At 56.3% G+C, this 18,163-nt stretch overlaps 1 protein-coding gene across 1 annotated transcript; it reads right to left on the bottom strand.

The window, feature by feature from the left end:
- Positions 1–431: 431 nt before the first annotated feature.
- Positions 432–17,901, bottom strand: MAN2B2 (mannosidase alpha class 2B member 2). The gene is given in 17 exon segments (XM_047857624.1): positions 432–608; positions 684–794; positions 1,867–2,125; positions 2,667–2,816; positions 5,350–5,402; positions 5,405–5,571; positions 5,574–5,625; positions 6,493–6,626; positions 8,203–8,366; positions 9,347–9,512; positions 11,335–11,358; positions 11,361–11,454; positions 11,457–11,537; positions 15,688–15,713; positions 15,716–15,864; positions 16,074–16,132; positions 17,650–17,901. Coding segments are annotated over 17 exon segments (2,118 nt in total).
- Between the last annotated feature and the right edge of the window lie 262 nt (positions 17,902–18,163).

Here is an 18,163-nt window from a genome sequence, read left to right as displayed (position 1 = left end):
CGAATTGAAGTGAGCCTCAGATCCATTCACACCAGCTACATGAGCTTGAGTGAACCCGAACCTCTCTGCACCACAGTTTGCCCATATATGAAAAAAATTGTTTTTTAATGTTTATTTTTGAGAGAGAGTGAGACACAGAGTAAGCAGGGGAGGGGCAGAGAGAGAGGGAGACACACAATCAGAAGCAGGCTCCAGGCTCTGAGCCGTCGGCACAGAGCCTGACGTGGGCTCGAACCACAAATCATGATATCATGACCTGAGCCGAAGTCAGACGCTCAACCGAATGAGTCACCCAGCTGTTCTTGCCCACATATTAAAAGGATTTTGGATCAGAGTCACGTGAGCTGCCTTCTGCCCACAGTTGTCCCCATCACGGTGCCCCCCCCCCCCACCCCAGGTCTGCCCAGGTTCATTCCGGGACGAACACTCCCTTACTGTTCAGCTCTGGCTGCCGCGCCCGCCCACCCCCCCTGGAGCAGGCCCGTGGTGAGGGGCCGGGGTCCCAGCAGCGGCCAGAGCACAGGGAAGACGATGGAGGTGTCGTTCAGCGGGAGGCTGGTATCCAGACCCCAGTCCAAATTGTTCCACAGCCGGCGATGGGGCATGACCTGGAGGGAAGAGCAAGCGACAGGCCCGCCTCCACCTGCTCCTGCCCAGGGGGTGGCCGCGGGGCCCCTTCCTACCTCCACGTGCCCGTTCCCTTGGCTGGAGTCGCCGCGTGCCTGCTGGGACAGCAGCACGAGCCCGCTTCTGTCGTCCTCGAAGAAGGCGGACTGAACCACGGGGTAGTGATTCTGCGGACACAAACGTCGCCAGGCTGGAGGTCGGGGGCCCCCGTCTGGCCACCCCAGGGAGCCCCCTGCACGGGCACAGCGGTAGCCCCCGTGGGGCGGGGAGACGTACGGTCGAGGCTCTGACTGTGGAGACCAACAGACTGTCCTTCAAACCGGCTCCGCTGCGTCCTGACCATATGAGCTGGGGACTCAGCCCACTCAAGCCTCAGTCTCCCCACCTGGACAAAGGGTGCAAACCCGAGCGCACACTCCTGCAGGAGCGATGAGGGATGTGTGGGGTCCAGCCCGAACTGGGCGGGAGGCTGATGGGGGCTACGGAGAGAAAGGGCCACGTGGGGTCCGGGAAAGCGGCCACATCCCCCCGCTGCTCTGTGACGGCCTGGAGCCAAATGTCCTGGGCGGACCCACGTGGACGGTCCGGAGCCCCTGCCTAGCGGAGAAGAGCTACCAAGGGGAGGAGAGGGACCAGAACTCGCAAGCTGAGCAGGGTGAGGACATACCCCTACGGGCCCCCACGGATGGGAAAGAGGTGACGTTGACTGAAGGCATAGGAGGCCCCCAGCGCCGGCTTCGCAGGGGCTGCTCCCGCTGACCCGCCCAGCCCTGGCCAGGGGGTTGTTCCCTAGGTCGGGTCAGCAGGGAGCCATAGAGGGGCTCCTGGTCACCTGCCCCAGGTCACGGGGCTGGAGGCCAAGGTGGTGGGAGCTGATGTCCGGCTTCGGGCCATGGCTCACGGCTTCCACCAGGCAGAGATCTCCGAGGATCAGCTGACGTGGGTCAGGCCCCGCTCCGCCTTGACTGGCATCATCTCGGAATCCTCAGACCCACCCCTGATGAGGCGCTCATCTTACACGAGAGGAAACTGAGGCACGGGTGGGGACGGGGACATTCCTCTGCATGTGGGGGCGCCAGACGCCAGGTGTGACCCGGGTCGGGGCCTCCACCCCTAACTGCACAGCGGGGCAAGGGGGCTCTGCCACTGCAAGGGGCTGCTTTAACGGGCTCCCCGCTCCGGCCTCCGGACGAGGGCCGTCAGGGACCCCCCCCGTGGGCTCCGCGTCGCAGGCCGTACCCGAGTGATGTCGTTCATGTTGTTCGTGTATTTTCGGAAGTGCCTCCGCTGCATCCGGCAGCCGCTGTTGTCCGAGGAGAGGACCCGGCGGTTGGGTAGACTGGCGCTGGTCCTCAGGATGGCCTCGCGGTTCTGCTGCAAGGGGCCCCCCCGGCACTCCTGCTCGATGCGACGGCAGAGCAGCTCTCCGCCGTGGCTGCGTGGGACGTGGGTGAGTGGGGAGTAGATGGCCTATGTGTGATCCGCGTCCCTCACCCTCCTGGAGCAGAAGCCAAATCTGTGGGTCAGGCTTTGGGAACTAGTGGCTCTCCTTTCCTTCCTTCCTTCCTTCCTTCCTCCTTCCTTCCTTCCTGCCTGGTTTTGATCCCACCTTCCCTCCCTCCTTCCTGTCTGCAGCTAGGGCAGGGGGGCAGGAAGCCCTCCTGGGTCTATTATGGGAGGAGCCAGGTCCAGGTTCTTGATAAGCAGGATCTGGGGTGCTCTGCCTGGATGGCTTAGGTCTGTCATGAAAACGCTGTGCTGTCATGAAAACGCGAGACTCCCCTCCTGCGTGAGTCATTGCCCCTGTGGGTTCCTGTCCCAGCTCTGAACTTGGACACCCTCTACGAGGCACACAGCACGTGCGATGGAGCCAGGAGGCCAGGGAGCAGAGTAACCCTTTCTCCATCAAGCTCCCATGGAGAACGACCATGTGCCAAGCACGGGTCCCAGAGCAGGTAACCGGAGCAAACATGGACACTCATCCCGTCAGGGCCCCGCCCACGCGCACCTCGCACGACCCTGGGGGAGCCCGAGCGCACCTGGAGGGGTACTGCCGGATCTCGGTCCTGAGCTCCCCCGCCACAATCTGCATTCCCACTGGTTTCCGGGGGCGCTTCGCGGTCTCATTGGGTGCAGACGCATAGTTATTAGAAATGGGCTGCGGATCCGTATCATTGTGGTTACTCTCTCTGCAGAGACGGGAAAGGGGAAACAGTATTATGTGTGTGCACACGTGTCCCCAGCACGGACCTCGCCATCGGGGAGCAGGCTAAAGAGCCCTCTCCGCAGACGCCAGCCTCGACCTGTGAACACGAGTGATCTCGGCAGAGTAAGTGACAGGCACGAGGCCGCTCGGTGAAGCTCGTGCACTTGCATCAGATAAAGCCCGTGACACACCCCCCTCCTCCCCGAGCCATAGTGGCCTCAGATTCCTCCCGTGTGCCAGAGGGGACCCAAAGCTGGAGGGCGACAGAGGCTACATAACAGGGCTCTGAGAGCATAAGCCCAGGGGTAGCTTCCCGCGGAGGTGGTGCCTGCTCTCCAGGCGGCCAGCTGGGCCCACCCTACTCCTTTCCGCGGGACCCCAACCGGCACAAGCGGGGGCCTTTGTCCTGCTGACCCAGATGCCCAGGTGTCAGGAGCCAGCGCCCTCACTCACCTTACCTCATCAAGTTCTCCAGACGCCCGAGGGCAGAGAATATTAACCCATTTCACACTGAGTCACGTAAGGCTGGGTTTCCTGACATCACTGGCCTCAGACCACATGCACTGTAGACATGGTGTAGACACATATATGGTGTAGATGGGTCTATGGTGTAGACGGGTATGTAGTGTAGATGCATATATGGTGTAGACCAGTATATGGTATAGGCAGGAATATGGTGTAGACAGGTATATGGTGTAGACGGGTATGTGGTATAGATGCATATGTGGTGTAGACAGGTATATGGTGTAGACGGGTATGTGGTGTAGACAAGTATGTGGTGTAGATGCATATATGGTGTAGACGGGTATATGATATAGACAGGTGTATGGTGCAGACATGTATAGGGTGTAGGCATGTACATGGTGTAGATGGGTATGTGGTGTAGACACATATATGGTGAAGACATGTATATGGTGTAGATGCATGCATGGTGTAGATAGGTATATGGTATAGACACGTATATGGTGTAGACATGTACATGGTGTAGATGCATACATAGTGTAGACGTGTATATGGTGTAGATGCGTACCTAGTGTAGATAGGTATGTGGTGTAGATGGGTATACGGTGTAGACTCGTATATTGTGTAGATGCATATGTGGTGTGGACATGTATATGGATTGTACATCTGTGTGTGTGCTAAGGCACAACCACGACCGGGACCAGGAGGTGGCCCTGCCACCAGGCAGTACGTGACGAAGTGGTTACTTCTGACCGATTTCGGGAATTTCTGTGCCACTGTGGTGGGGATGGACAGGGAGGAAGAGGAGGCATCCAAGAAGGGGCCCATTCGCCCCTTGAAGAGGAGAGAAAGAATCCTTGTCATTAGTCTGGCCCCAAGGCCTTTCCCTTCAGGCCTTGGCTGCGTGCCCCCAACATCCCTTCAGAAACTCCACTGCTGTCCCCGCTCTTCACTGACCACCCACACTGGCTGCGGTCGGCCCGTCCTGCCTGCTCTGTGCTCTCTCGAGAAGGCTCCGAAGGGCAGAGCTCCTGACGCGGTGCCATGCAGTGACTGCTTGGTTGCTCTGTGGGTGCACAGCTGTGGACAGCTGGCTTGGGGCTGAGCCCCAGGTACCACTCACCTCACAGCCGTGCTCCCCTTCCCTTCTCGCTCCTTCACTCTGACGTTCTTCCAGATACTCCCCCCAGACCTCCTGCTTCTCCCGCACTTCCAGTGCTGTTGGGAGGTCACTTCAAGAAAAGCAAGTGGCTGTTCTAGCAGAGGCAGGTGGGGTGGAATGAAAACTATCTGGATGTGGCCTGAGTATGGGCAGGGCTGGCTCTAAACATCTGGGAGGCCCTTTTCCTGGAGGTCACCTGCCTTTTCTGCTGCCCAGAATTAGTTGCTGAATGAGTGGACATGTAAATAGATGGCTGGCTGGATGAGTGAGTGGGCGGAGGCGTGGATGGATGGACACGTGGTTGGGTCAACATACAGATGAGTGGGAGGGTGAGTGGGTGGGCGGGGCAGATGGGCGGATGGAGGGGTGGTTTGTGTGTGGATACATGGATGAATACGGGGCTTAGTGGATGCATGGGCGGGTAGGTGGTTGGATGGATGCATGAACAAGAGGGATAGTGTATGTATGTAGGTATGTATGTAAGTACGTAGGTATGTATGTAATATGTAGGTATGTTGTATGCATGGATGGATGGATAGGTAAACGGGAGGTAAGGAGATGGATGGATGAGTGATTTAGCAGTTGGTGGGCAGATGGGATGATTTATGTTGCTTTAAATTTAAGAAAATGCATGACGTGAATATTATATATTTCCCCTGAGTGGGTCCTCAACTTTTGTTAGGGACCGACAGCCCTGGAATGATAAGGTTCAAGAAGGGCTTTCTTGTACTGGTCTAATCTGACAATACAGAAGTCAAGACGCTAATGCAGGAAGGGCCTTCGCCACCTTCTGGTGGTTCCCATAGCAGGTGAGGACAGAGACAGGTGGGGAGTGACAGCTCAGGTGCCAGGACACGCCTCTGCCTCAGAACCAGCAATGGCTGCACCTCACCTCTTCCACATGCTGTGCATCAGGTTGGTGTCATGGTCCAGGAACACGGTGTTGTAATGTCATTCTTCACCCGCAACAGGTGCCTGATCCCTGGACCAGTGCACGTCCACGGCCTGCGCCCAAACTGGGTGGAACTAACTATGGTGGCAACTGGTTCGTGGATGCCCATCTGGGCCCCCTTGGTGCTCCTGATGCCGTAGTGCCGGTAACTGAGGCCCGGAAGGTGGTCAGCACATGCAGGTCGTATGTAGGTTGTTTCTCCCTTGATTTCTGGACCTGCAAGGCCAGTGGGACAGGACACAATGTGGGTTTCAGGGCTGGAAAACCCCTCAGTCTCCTCCGTAACCTGTGGCTTGCATACCTCCTGGACTGGGTGCTCACTACCCACGAGGCAGCAGGGTCTTTCCTTCATGGACTGAGCTGACTTCCCTCCAGGCATCTCCCTGCTCGACAGGACCCGGCCCCAGCCTCATCTCCCTGCCTGGCGTCCCTCACTCCTCGGGCACCAGCATCAGCAACTGCCCTTCCTTCCAGGCACCCCTGCTGTTCCCTGCTCTGAGCATGACATTCGTGCCCAGGGGGCTCAGCACTCAGCCCAGCTGGACCAGAATGTGCATTCGGAGGGTTTGCTGAATGATGTCAGCACCCCCTGCACATCCCCAGGAAAACAGTGGCCCCGGGGGACAGGCAGGGTACCCTGGGACACCCCTGCAGCTCTAGGCAGTGGAAAGGATGAGAACAGACCTCGCGCACCGGGTGTGTGGGTGTGCAGACACAGGCAGCTGGGTCAGCCTGGAACACCAGCACCTCCTCGAGGCGCCCCTTTCAAGACTCCTGAGGGCCTTTCCTAGAAAAGGTGGAAATTTACATGAGAATAGCACACCCGAGGGAGGGGGCTGAGGAGAAGCCGCCCAAACAGGTCAGACCAGCCAGGAGGTCCTACAAGGAGGGGACAGTGGGGGGCACTTCGGGCCACTTCTGATGCCCAAGGCCCAGTGTCTGTCCCATGGTGGATTCCAGGACCCTCACTGGATATGGGTTCCCATGGGGATGTCCTCGAAGCGAGGACCCCGTCGGTACACGTTTCCTTTAACTGCTCCCACTTCTGGACGTGCCCGCCATGAGCTGGTGTCACTCCCATACCTGTGCAGGCACCGGGTGGCCTGACGCATCGGTGATGCTGACCCAGGAGGAGTCCACAGTCAGGGTAATGATGGTGGTGACCGTCCAGGCCAAGGGGTTGAAGACCACGACAACGTGTCCCCCGCGTTCTGGGTCTAAACGCAGAGACCTGGCTTTACCTGCTGCCCTTTGACTCACCCTACACACCTGGGTGCCCTTGTCACATGGAAATGGAGGCAGGTGAGACACAGCCCTGAGAGCTCCCAGGGGACCTGTGTATCGGGACCGGTGGGCTAGTCGGCTCCTACACTCGGCACCCCATCCTCTGCTCAGGGCTCTGTTCCTGGTTCCCGGGCAGGGAAGGCTGGAAGGGAACACACAGGGTCCCTCTGGAGAGCTGAGGTTCCCTGTGCTCCTCTCACATCATTCCCTGACAGCCCCACTTGACTGATGAGGAAACTGAGGCCCAGCGAAATACAGTCACCTGCCCAACATGACCCGCTACTAAGATCTGGCTCCCAATTTGAGTGCTTGGTATCGGGAAGGACTGGAGAATTCTCGGGAGGCTGGCGGGGCCAGTCTAATCACCTAGCCCAGCATTTGAGCCCCAGTGATGCGGCCTGGATTCCACGTCTGTTCTATCCTTACTCCCAGCGAGGGCAGTTCTGGCCATGTCTGATGATTCCCGGATCCCTGAACACATCACACACCTCCCAGCCCCCGCCTCTGCCCAGGCTCTTCCCTGTGGCTGGGACACCTTTCCTGACCTCCTCTGCCAGTTCATTTCTCGGGGAGGCCACCCTGGTGAGGACATGGGAATGGATGGCCCCACCTGGCAGGGAACTCAGACCCCAGACTCCAGCTCGGCTGCCACTGCCTCCCCCACCAACCCCGTGATCTGTGGGCTGTGACCCTGTGTGCCGCAGGTCTGGTCCCTGGGGCCCCTCCCCGGTCTGACGGTCAGATGGCACTACACACAGACACGGGGGGAGGGGGGCGGCCAGGTGTGCGGTGAGGTCAGTTGTGAGGACGCACCGTGACCCGGTCTGGCTGATGTGTGGAGCTGGGGGAGGGGCAGCAGGCCTTGTGCACGGGACGTGTCGGGCACGTGAAGGGAGACCAACGTGTGCCGGTGCCCCCAGGACTTCCTGGTTCCAGAAAGCTCCTCGGTCCCAAACTGGCATCACCAGTTACTCTACACCCACAGAAGCCTCCCTTCAAGCAGGCTGGAGATCCGCGCCCAAACTGAACTTCAGAGGGCGCTGGGGATCCAGGCTGGGCTCGGGCCCCTGAGGACCCCTGCATCCTCTGCAATCAGGGCAGCGCGGGGCTGCGGGTTCAATCCCTGCTCCGCACTTCCTGGCTGAGCGACCCTGAGCCCGTCCACAACCTCTCTGCTTCTGCTGTGTGTGCCCCTACACGGTGAGTGAGGATAGTGGAAGTTCCCAGCTTCCGGACTTTCCAGGCGTTACGTTAAACCCTGCGTGATGCGTGCTTAGCAGATGCCAAAGCAAGTTGCCGCTTATCAGTCTAAGGGTCACGCATCGCAGACAGGACAGGAGCCTCCGAGCAGTCAAGGCACGTGCCAAGTTCAGGGGCACACAAGGGCGGTGGTTCAAGACTGAGACGCAGGTGTTCCAGTGCCGCTCCGTGACCCCGCGGGCTCTCTGGTCGGGACGGTCACAGCCTCCTCCCAGGTCTGCAGAAGCGTCCTGCGGGGGTCTCGTTTACCTGAGTGGGCTGGGGTCCTGTCCTGGACGATGGAGGCCATCAGCTTGTGCACGCCGTGCATCCCCGCGCTCAGATTCTCCACGTACGTGTCCCTCACCTTGGGCGTCTCAGTCCCAGGGATGGCATCGTGGTGCTGCACCCATAGCATGGGATGGGACCCGCCTCTCCAGAGCACCCGCTCACCTCCCAGGCGCTGGCTCTCCTTCCCTCTCGCCAGGTGCCTGTGGAGAAGGTGAGGGTCCCTTCCACTTCTCACAAGAGGAGACTGAGTCCCAGAGGGGCTGGTGACCTTGTGGACACCCACTGCCTGAGTCCCCTGGCTTGGGCAAGAAACAGACATCTGGATGGGTCCCGTCCCAGGTTCGTCTCTGCCGCCCAGGCTTCCTGTAAAAGCTGCTGGAATGCTCCAGGCACCCTCCTGTCTCTGTCCCAAGGTGGGAACGGGATCAGCTCACCTTCCCTGAGGGGAAACGGAGGCTCCACCTGGTGAAGCCACTTGTCCTGCCTGCTCTGATAGACTCTAAATTCTATCCACTTCACCCCCAGCACGCATTCTGCCAGCAACTCCCTTTAGGTGAGTGTGCAGATGTCATGGCCAGCGTGGCTCTTTTCTGGTGGGTGAGGACAAGTTACAGGATTTCTTGGGCCTCAGGATTCCCATCTGTACATGGGGGACAGGTGGAAATAGAAAGGTGGGACAACTTCCTCGGGGCAGCCGCCGCACCGGGCAGATCGTGTCCGCCATCGTATTCTACTGCCCCCACCCTGGGGTGGCCACGTGCTCTCGCTGCACTGGGACGAATTTGAGCTCAGCGAGGGCAAAGGTGCCTGAGGCCACACGGCTGAGCTGGACGCAATCCACGCAAGACTGATGGCCACCAAAGCGGCTCCGCTTTGCCCTTTACCCTCTGCGTGAATTTGGCCCGAAAGCTTCCTGAAGCCCCCAGCTGAACACTGTCACTGTCCTTGCCTTGGCCCACGTCCACGTGCACTTGCCTGTGACCACAGGCCTCCTCAGTGTTCTCATCTGGAAAGTGGACGTCTAGTGACCAGGGGTTGGGACAGCACACCGCACAGGGGGTTTGCAACCTGGTACCGTCACCGAGACGTGTGACGTCACCTCGGAGACCGCCCAGGGGGCCACTGCGGCTGCTTCAGGGCCCGGTCCAGGCCCAGGTGCTGCTGGGGGGCCGGCCACACGTAGCGAGTGGACACGGACTGCCCGGCATACAGCAGTGTGCTGACTCGCCTCGCCAGCCCCTTGAGCCCGCTGTGGGATGCGTAGAAGCCGGTCCAGGCCTGAAATGGATCTGGATAGAAGGGCTGGCGGTTGGCAAGAGTCTCTCTGCCCTGGGGTCTTGCTGAGCCAAAGCCCCAGAAAAGCTGGGGAAGCTTGGGGCTGGGAGACCGGTCTGCCTGGGTCACCTACGGAGGCAGCCACAGACCCCTGCTCTGGCCAGGCCGGAGGTGGCCCAGGATCCCTGGGAGGGGCTGGGGAAAGTGGGAGCATCAGGCTGGGCTGGGCCAGGCCTGGGTGCTGAAAGACTGGGTGGGGGACCTGAGAGCTGACGGTAGACCTCGGAAGCCTGGAACAGCATGTGAGCAAAGGGTCTGGGAGACTTGGGGGGAGAGGAGAGTGCGATGGGGGCCAAGTGGGCTGCCCCCGCCTGGGATGCACTCTGAGTGCAGGCAGAGGCCTTCGCATGGGACTCGAGGGCAATGGGGGTTCCCGGGACAAGCCTGCCATCAGCGCGTCCCTCTGGCAGACCAGGGAGGTGGGATGGCGTGGGGACCTGAGGGGTCCGGTAGCTGCCGTCCTGACCTGCACAGAGGATGAGGCCTGACCAAGGCTTGGGTGGGAGCAGGGTGGGGCTGGGTGCCTCCGGGGGTGGCTGGGTCTCACAAGGTGGGTGACAGTTCCTACTGTTCTTGCCTCCCGCCTCCTCCCTGGCTGGGCTGTGCCTGCCTTCCCTGACCTTGCCCCACGGGACCTGAGCCACACCGGGAAGGGTAGCCATGCTCTCCGGGGAAAGGCCGCAGGCTGTGGGGACCACTTGACCATGTTGCCCACAGCTCCTCCGGCAAGCTGAGGGTCCTGGTGGGGCAGAGGCACCCCACAGCCTGAGCTCTACTTTAGGCACCAGGCAGGCCTATTGCCTTCCCAAGGCCCCAGTGACTCAGAGCAGGGCCCAGGGCTCACCTCACCTGTCCAGTGTCCACATGAAATTGTCTCTGCCCGGGGGGCCTTCAGGGAGGGAGCCAAGCCCATTGAGTATGGCAGGACTGTGCCATATCTCCGCCTCCTAGATGCAGCCCCGCCCACTGCAGCCACTCCTACCTGGATTGTAACCCCGCCCACAGGGATGTAGTCCTGAACTTCAACTATGACCACGCCCATATCAAATTTAACCCTCCCACCTCTACTGTAACCAAGCACACACCCAGGAAGCCCTCCCACCTGAATGGAGCCAAAGCCTCACGGATGTGACCCTTCCATCTCACTATCTCCCGGCCCACTTCCGTGCGGCCACACCCACCGTTACAGTAACCACGCCCACTTGAATGTATCCCCTCCCACAGTGAATTGACCTCCCAGGTCAATGTATCCCTTTCCACTCAACTGCAACCCCGCGTACTTCAATATGTCTTCTTTCTTCTGGGCCGTAAGCCCTCCCACAATGCAGTAGCCCCTCCCACCTAAACTGTGACCACGCCCACAGCCATGAATCTCCTCTCATCTCTACATCCAGCCAGCTCTCCAACCACACGCTCTGAATGGTAGCATCCTCAGAACAATTTGCCCACATTCTCACCACCCAGACAAGAGACCAAGGTGACAAGACACTAGACCAACCCATCTCATGGCCGTGTCAGCGCAGGGCTCAGCCCAGTTCCAGCCCCGCATGGGGCTGGAACCTGACATCTCTCTGGAAGGGAAGGAAATGGAGAGATGGGAAAATGGGTGCTATGGAGCCATTATGTGAGTATCTTGTCTATACTAAGATGTGTAGGTGGGACAGCTAGGCGGGACAGGACCCGTCTCGGCCCCAGTGACCCTCACAAGCTCCATCAGCAGGGCAGAGCCGTCCTCCCTGGCACCAGATCTCCACCCCAACCTGCAGACGCTCATACCTGAGGAATAGGGCAGGAAGTCCGGTGGTCGTGGATGTTCCAGGTGACATTGTGAGTGTGCATGGCACGGAAGTAGTCGGCCAGTGTGGCGTGCTCCACAGAGAGGCCAAGCTTGGAGGCGGAGAGTTAGAGTTGATGAATTCCATCAGAGGGTCCATGTTGGTGAACTGGAGCGAGGCGTTGAAGAACTGCTTGTCACAGCCCTGCGGGAGGGGGCATGGCACAAAGCCTTGTAATTCCGGGGAGAGCCCGGCCCACGCAGAGCCCGCCCCTCATCAACCGCCATGAAGGACCCTCCCACTCTCCCTGGAAGCCTCAGAACCCCAACCAGCTCCCTGACTGCGACCGTTGACCCTTTCTTTTTGTCTTGTCTTGTCTTTTTTCCTTCTCTTCTTTTTTCTTTTCTTTTGTCTTGTTTTTTCTCTTTCTTATCCTTTTCTTTCTCTTCTCCTTCCTTTTTTCTTTCTTATATTATGTTTTACATCTCAAGTATTTGTTAATCTTATAACTGGACTTTGGACCTTTTGAACACCATCATCCAGTTCCCCCACTTCCCCACCCCCACACCTCTGGCATCCATAGATCTAATCTCTATTTCCATAAGTACAGTTTTCCTCAACTCCACATATAATTGAGATTATATAGTGTTGGCATTTGTCTAAATTATTTCTCTTTCTGGGATTTTCTTAAAGCCTATCAGTATTATTGATACAAGCATAATAATTATTTTTAATAATATAGTAATTACGAATCACAGTGATCACAGCCACGACTCACGTTTACTGATTTGGAAGTTGCTTTCAAAAAGATGAAGTCAAAACATTGATAAATTCCTAGAAATATACTACCTATAAGCACCGAATCAGTAAGAAATAGGAAATCTGAGCAGACCAATGACTACTAAGGAGATTCAATCAGATTCAGTCAAAAACCTCCCAAGCCACACGTGTTCAGGACCCGACAGCTTCACTGGTGAATTCTACAAAACCTTTATAGAAGAATTAATACCTATCATTCTCCACTCTTCCGAAAAAACTGAAACAGAGGGAATACATCCAAACTCATATCCTAAAACCATTACCCCGATACCAAACCACATAAAGGTGCCACAGAAAAGAAAATTACAGGCCACTGTTTCTGATGCACACACATACAATGATACTCAACAAAAATTAGCAAACCAAAGTCAACCATCTATAAGAAGGATCATCCACCATGATCAAGTGGGATTTATTGCAAGAATTCAAGGATGGTTCAGAATCCACCAATCGATCAACACGATGCGTAATGTTAACAATAAAAGGATAGAACACCACGTGATCATCTCTATAGCTGTAGGAGAAGCCATTGACAACATACAACATCCATCAATGATAACACCTCTCAAATAGTGAGTATAGAGGGAATGTGCCTCAACATAATAAAGGCCGTTTATGACAAGCCCAAATGTGGCATGATACTCCATGGTGGGAAGCTGTATGAGGAAGAAGACAAGGATGCCCACCTTGTACATATTCATTCACCGTTGCATTGGAAGGCCTAGCCAGAGCAAGTAGGCAACAAAAAGAAACTAAGGGCACCCCAATCGGAAAGGAAGAAGTTAATCTGTCACTATATGAAGACGGCATAGCATTGTTACATATAAAAACTTGGACACACTCCTGCTAGACACAGTTAGAAGTAACAAATTCAATCAAGTGTCTGTGTACAGAATCAATATATGAAAATCAGTTGCATTTCTGCACACTAATACTGAACCATCAGAAGGAGAAGTTAAGAAACAATCCCATGTATAAATGCATCAAAAAGAATAAAATATCTAGGAATAGATTTAAGCAAGGAGGTGAAAGACCTACACACTGAAAATTCTAAGACATTGATGAAAGTACTTGAAGACGACACAAATAATGTCTCACGTGCTCTTGTGCTCATGGATGGGAAGAAGTAATATTGTTAAAATGTCCACATCACCCCAAGTAAACTATGATTTCAATGCAATCCCTGTTAAAATTCAAATGGTGTATTTGCAGAAATAGAATAATCTTCAGATTGGTATGGAAACACAAAAGACCCTGAACGGTCAGACAAATCTTGAGAAAGAAGAACAAAGCTGGAGGCCTCACACCCTCTGATTTCAAACTACATTGTAAAGCTATGGTAGTCTGAACGGTATGGTATTGGCATGACACCAGACATATAGATCAACAAAACAGAATAGAGAGCCCAGAAATAAACCCACACATATGTGGTCAGTTAATTTGTGACAAAGGAGGCAAAAATATACAATGGGGCAAGCACAGTCTCTTCAGTAAGTGGTGTTGGGAAAACTGGACATCCTCACACAAAATTATGAGACTGGACCAGTATCTTACATCATGTACAAAAACTAACTCCAAATGGAGTAGACATCTGAATATAAAACCTGGAACCATAAAACTGCTAGAAGGAAACAGAGGGGATAAAGTCCTTGACTTCATTCATGGTGATGATGTTTTGGATTTTACACCCAAAGCAAAAGCAACAAAAGTAAAAGTAAGCAAGTAAGACTATATTTTAAAAAAAGCTTTCTGTGCAACAATGGACACCATCAATAAAATGAAGAGGCAACCTACTGAATGGGAGAAAATGTCTGAAAATCAAACATGTGATAAGGAGTGAATATCCGTAACATATAAGTACTCATATGACTCAATACCCCAAAGCAAAAAATCCATTTAAAAAATACGTCAGGTCATCCGAATAGACATTGTTCCAAAGAAGACATACACATGGGCAACAGGTACATACGTGAAAAGGTGTTCCACATCACTCCTCATCAGGGAAATACGCTTCAAAACCACAATGGGATTTCGCCGCACACTCGTCAGAATGGCTATCGTGAAAACCACTAGAAATAACAAGTGTTGGCGAGGACATGGAGAAAAGAGGATGCTGTGCACGGTGGGTGGGACTGTGCATTGTTGGAACCATGATGGAAAACAGTATGGCAGACCCTCAAAAAATGAAAAATAGAACCACCATATGACATAGCAACGCCACGCTGAGTATTTACCCAAAGAAAACGTAAACGCTAATTTGAAAACGGGGGATATGCACCCCCATGTTCACATCCAGGCAACTCAACGTTCATTTACGCTCATTATTTACAATAGCCAAAATATGGAGAGAACCCAAGCATCCATCAGTGATGGACGGCAAATAGACTTATTGGGCCTGTCATTTTGCGATACAGACAAATATGGAATGGTGTGTTGCAGGCTGAAACGAACATAATGTGATCTGCCAATTACATCTCAGTGAAAGGAGAGAACTGTGTCATTAAAAAGAAGGTCCCCCCAGAAATAGTCGCGGTAATCCTAAATGAGCCTTGTTGAGATTTTGCCATGGGGCGGAAGACATGAAATGACGTCTTCTGAGACTGCACGTGAGAGACGGAGTCTGGCCCAGGGGAGGCGAAGCCTGTAGTTGGGACAGAAGGAGAAGCGTGAGCCTGGATGAAGTTGTTCAGTTGCTTAGGACGTGCGGCCCGTGTGATGGCCGCACCCCAGCAGCGCTCTGCAGATTCTGCTGGAACATCTGAACACCTGCGGTTCCTGGGTCACCGAGGAGGGGCCCGCCGAGCACCGACGAGACAAGAGGGGAACGAGGAAAGTTCTCACGAGGTCTGATGGGGGAGCCCAGGCCGAATCAGCCCCACAAGCTGCCCGTGCGATGAGGCCACGGATGCGTTAGCTCTCGCGCTGCCCAAGGACAAGGATTCCTCATCATCCCGCCCGGGGATTTTGGTGTGAGCTCGTGACACAAAGTGATGGGGATAGATAGCCTGATGGGCAACTTCCCTGCGCTGTCGGACTTGCACAGACCCCTGGGCACAGGGCTGCAGCGGCCCCACAAACACCCGCTGCTGGGTCTAGGGTCCTGAGGCAGAGTGGGGGCAAGGTCATGACCGGCCTCCCCGTGTGCTGACAGCAACCTCCACAGAAGGAGCATGGGAATGCGACATGTGTCAGGATGGCCTAAACTCACGCAGCCACAGGACGCCTCTCTGAAAGGCCTCATGGTGCCTCTGAAGAGGGAGGTCACAGAGCAATCCTGACAGGGTTGTGTGATCCGGACACAAGTCATGTTAGGCGGGCCTTTCTGTTCTCCTTGCCAACAGCACATTCTGCATTTGAACTGTTGGGAAAGTAAATATTTCAAGTTCTTGTTTCTTTATCGTCTAGTTACGACTTGCGCTCTGCTTCAAGACCCAAGTGTAGTTATAGTATTTTGATTGAAATGCCTATGACATTTTGACTCCTGACAGGTGTCCAGGGCTGTGCTGTGGACCCCGGGGCTGGGACCCCGCAGTACCCAGGGCCAGAGGACGTGTGGTGTCCGAACCAGGCGGCCCTCTCCTTCACGTTGTTCAGTAGGGCCATGGTGTAGTATCTGATGTTGTGCCGAGTGACAGGACGAATCGTGCCAGGATATATCCTAATGATGGGTGATTCTGGGAAGACGGCTGAGCCATCCCAGGAAAAGCCCTCCCTGCAGGAGAGGGAAGGGTTAGGGGAGCCCCACCCCAAGAAGGCAAGGCAGCTTGGTGTCCAGGATCCTGCACAGGCAGGCTGCAGGTGCAGCTCAGGGACTTCGGACTGTCACTCGGGCCTCCTCCCCCACCTGTGTGATGGGCAGGTCGGTGGTGGCAGACAAGACGGGGCTCAAATCCCCGGGTTACGGTTCGCCAGCTGTGGCACCTGAACACATCATGTTTCCTGGGCCCACACTGCCTCAGCCGTCTCATGGAGCCCACACCCTGTGCGTGGCATAGCCCCCAACTAGACACTCAGGGACTGGATGCCCCTAGTTAGGGTCCTCCCTGCCTCACTCTGGGCAGCAAGGGGTGCCATGGGGAGATCGCGGGCCAGCCTCCAGGAGTGGCCGCTTGGATCCTCTCTGGACCTCAGTCTCTTCATCCGTAAAACATCCTGACTGGGGTTGGTTGATAAGATAGATGAACGACATCACTGGAAACCAGCTGGAAAACAGCGCTGACACAGAGCAGGGCTAGACGAGTGGGGGCGACTGGTCGTGAATCCCACATCTGGCATCCACTCACCAGCTGCCCATCTCCTGGCCCACCAATCTCTCCTGTTCAAGGAGTGGGGAGCTGGCTCCCCCACAGCCTCCCAGGTACAAAGGGCCAGACTGGGTGGGACCCAGGGACTCCCACCCCAAGGAACCCAGAGGCTGACGGCTCCCACGATGGAATTGGCCAATGCAACTGTCACTGACCCTGCCAAGCTGACCACAGGACCCTGGCTGAGTGGCCCTGCCTCAGTTTCTCTATCTGTAGCCGGGGTCCTGAGAGCTTCTCCCAAGGGGGTGGCTGGGAGGGTGTTTCTGAGGCGACGCAGGCAGAAAGCCTAGAACGAGCCCCCCCCCCCCCCCCCAAGGAAGGTGCCGCTCATGAGCAGTAGCCAAACTGGTTCAAGACGCACATGCAGATTTCCTGCTGAGCCGACGGGGATGGGGACCCTCGCTACACGAACTGCTGCCCCTGAAAACCCAGGGGACAGAGGGAGGCCCGACATGACAACGCGGCGGCCTTGGATCTGCCTCCCCGGCCACCCCTGGGTCTCTGTCAGTGGTTCACGACGCCATCCCCTCTACCCCCTCGGTAGACCTCCTCTGACCTCCCCAGGGCCACGTACGGTTGTGGAAACTGCCCTCCGGCAGGCGCGAGCCAGCTCCCTCACCCACCCCGTCCTCAGCTGGGGACTGTCTCTGCTCAGGCCCCAGGAGAAGTTCCTAGTGGCTGTGCTGGAGGAGCCCCTGCACGGGGAGCCGCTCATCTCCCACTAAGCGTGCGGTCTGTTTCTTAACAGTCCTGATGGTGCGGAAGCGTTCCGGGTTACCAAGCAGGGGAATCCTGGTTGTTAGCACTGACTGTGGTCCCCGCACTGCACCTGTTTCCTGAATCCTCCGTGACTCGGTTTCTGCACCTGAGATGTGCGGGGGCGGGGGGGGGGGGGGCGCACCCAGCTCACAGGGTCCGCCGCGGGTGAACCGGCAGCGACACGGGATGTGCGCTCTGCGTGCGGCAGGGCACGTAGTGGGGCTCAGGACGATGTCACTTCTCTTGCTCAGCTAGAGCCTGGTTCCACCCGAGGGTAACGGCTACCGGCCGCGGCTAGCCTTTGTGTCGCACGCTATCAGCCAAATACTCCCGGACAGAGTCCTCGACAGAGTGGGGGGCTTTGTCACGTGCCCTGAACACGGAGGGAAGGAGGCAGCGGCCAGAGGCGGCAGCGGGTGTGACCCAGCACTCACCTGGGCCTCCTGCATGGCGTCCTTCAGGTCACGGTCGCTCAGGGAGACGACGAGCGTGTGGACGCCCCGCCAGGGCAAATCGGGTGGGGGTCGTCGGGGAAGCACCAAAGGAGGCGACCTGCCAAGAGAAACGCGGCCAGACCCCGGAGGTTTCATACAGGAACCCGTGTCTTTCTGCAAAGAGAGCACGGCCTTGCTGGTGACGCCCGCTTGCCCAGGGCCCCCTGCCCTTCCAGGGTGCCGGAGTGCCATCAGGGCATTGGCTGCAATAGATCCGAACACAGAGGGCGCCAAGCCAGGATCCCCTGACACTTCATCTATTCATTCATAACTTGAGAGCCACCGCATGAGCCCGATGACAGGTTGAGTGCTGCAGGGGTAGGACAGCCCCAGACTCACGTCAGCCATTGATTCCTGATTCCCAGGCCTCCCCCCAGTGTTGTCTTGGAACCGTCCCAGAGCTGAGACCATGGCCTTCGATCACACTGCCTGCAACTACCCACCCCCGTGGCTC

Source organism: Prionailurus viverrinus, chromosome B1 (genome assembly GCF_022837055.1).
Source record: "Prionailurus viverrinus isolate Anna chromosome B1, UM_Priviv_1.0, whole genome shotgun sequence".
Taxonomy (NCBI): domain Eukaryota; kingdom Metazoa; phylum Chordata; class Mammalia; order Carnivora; family Felidae; genus Prionailurus; species Prionailurus viverrinus.
Note: the sequence above shows the minus strand (reverse complement) of the source record. Positions and strands in the feature narration are given on the sequence as shown.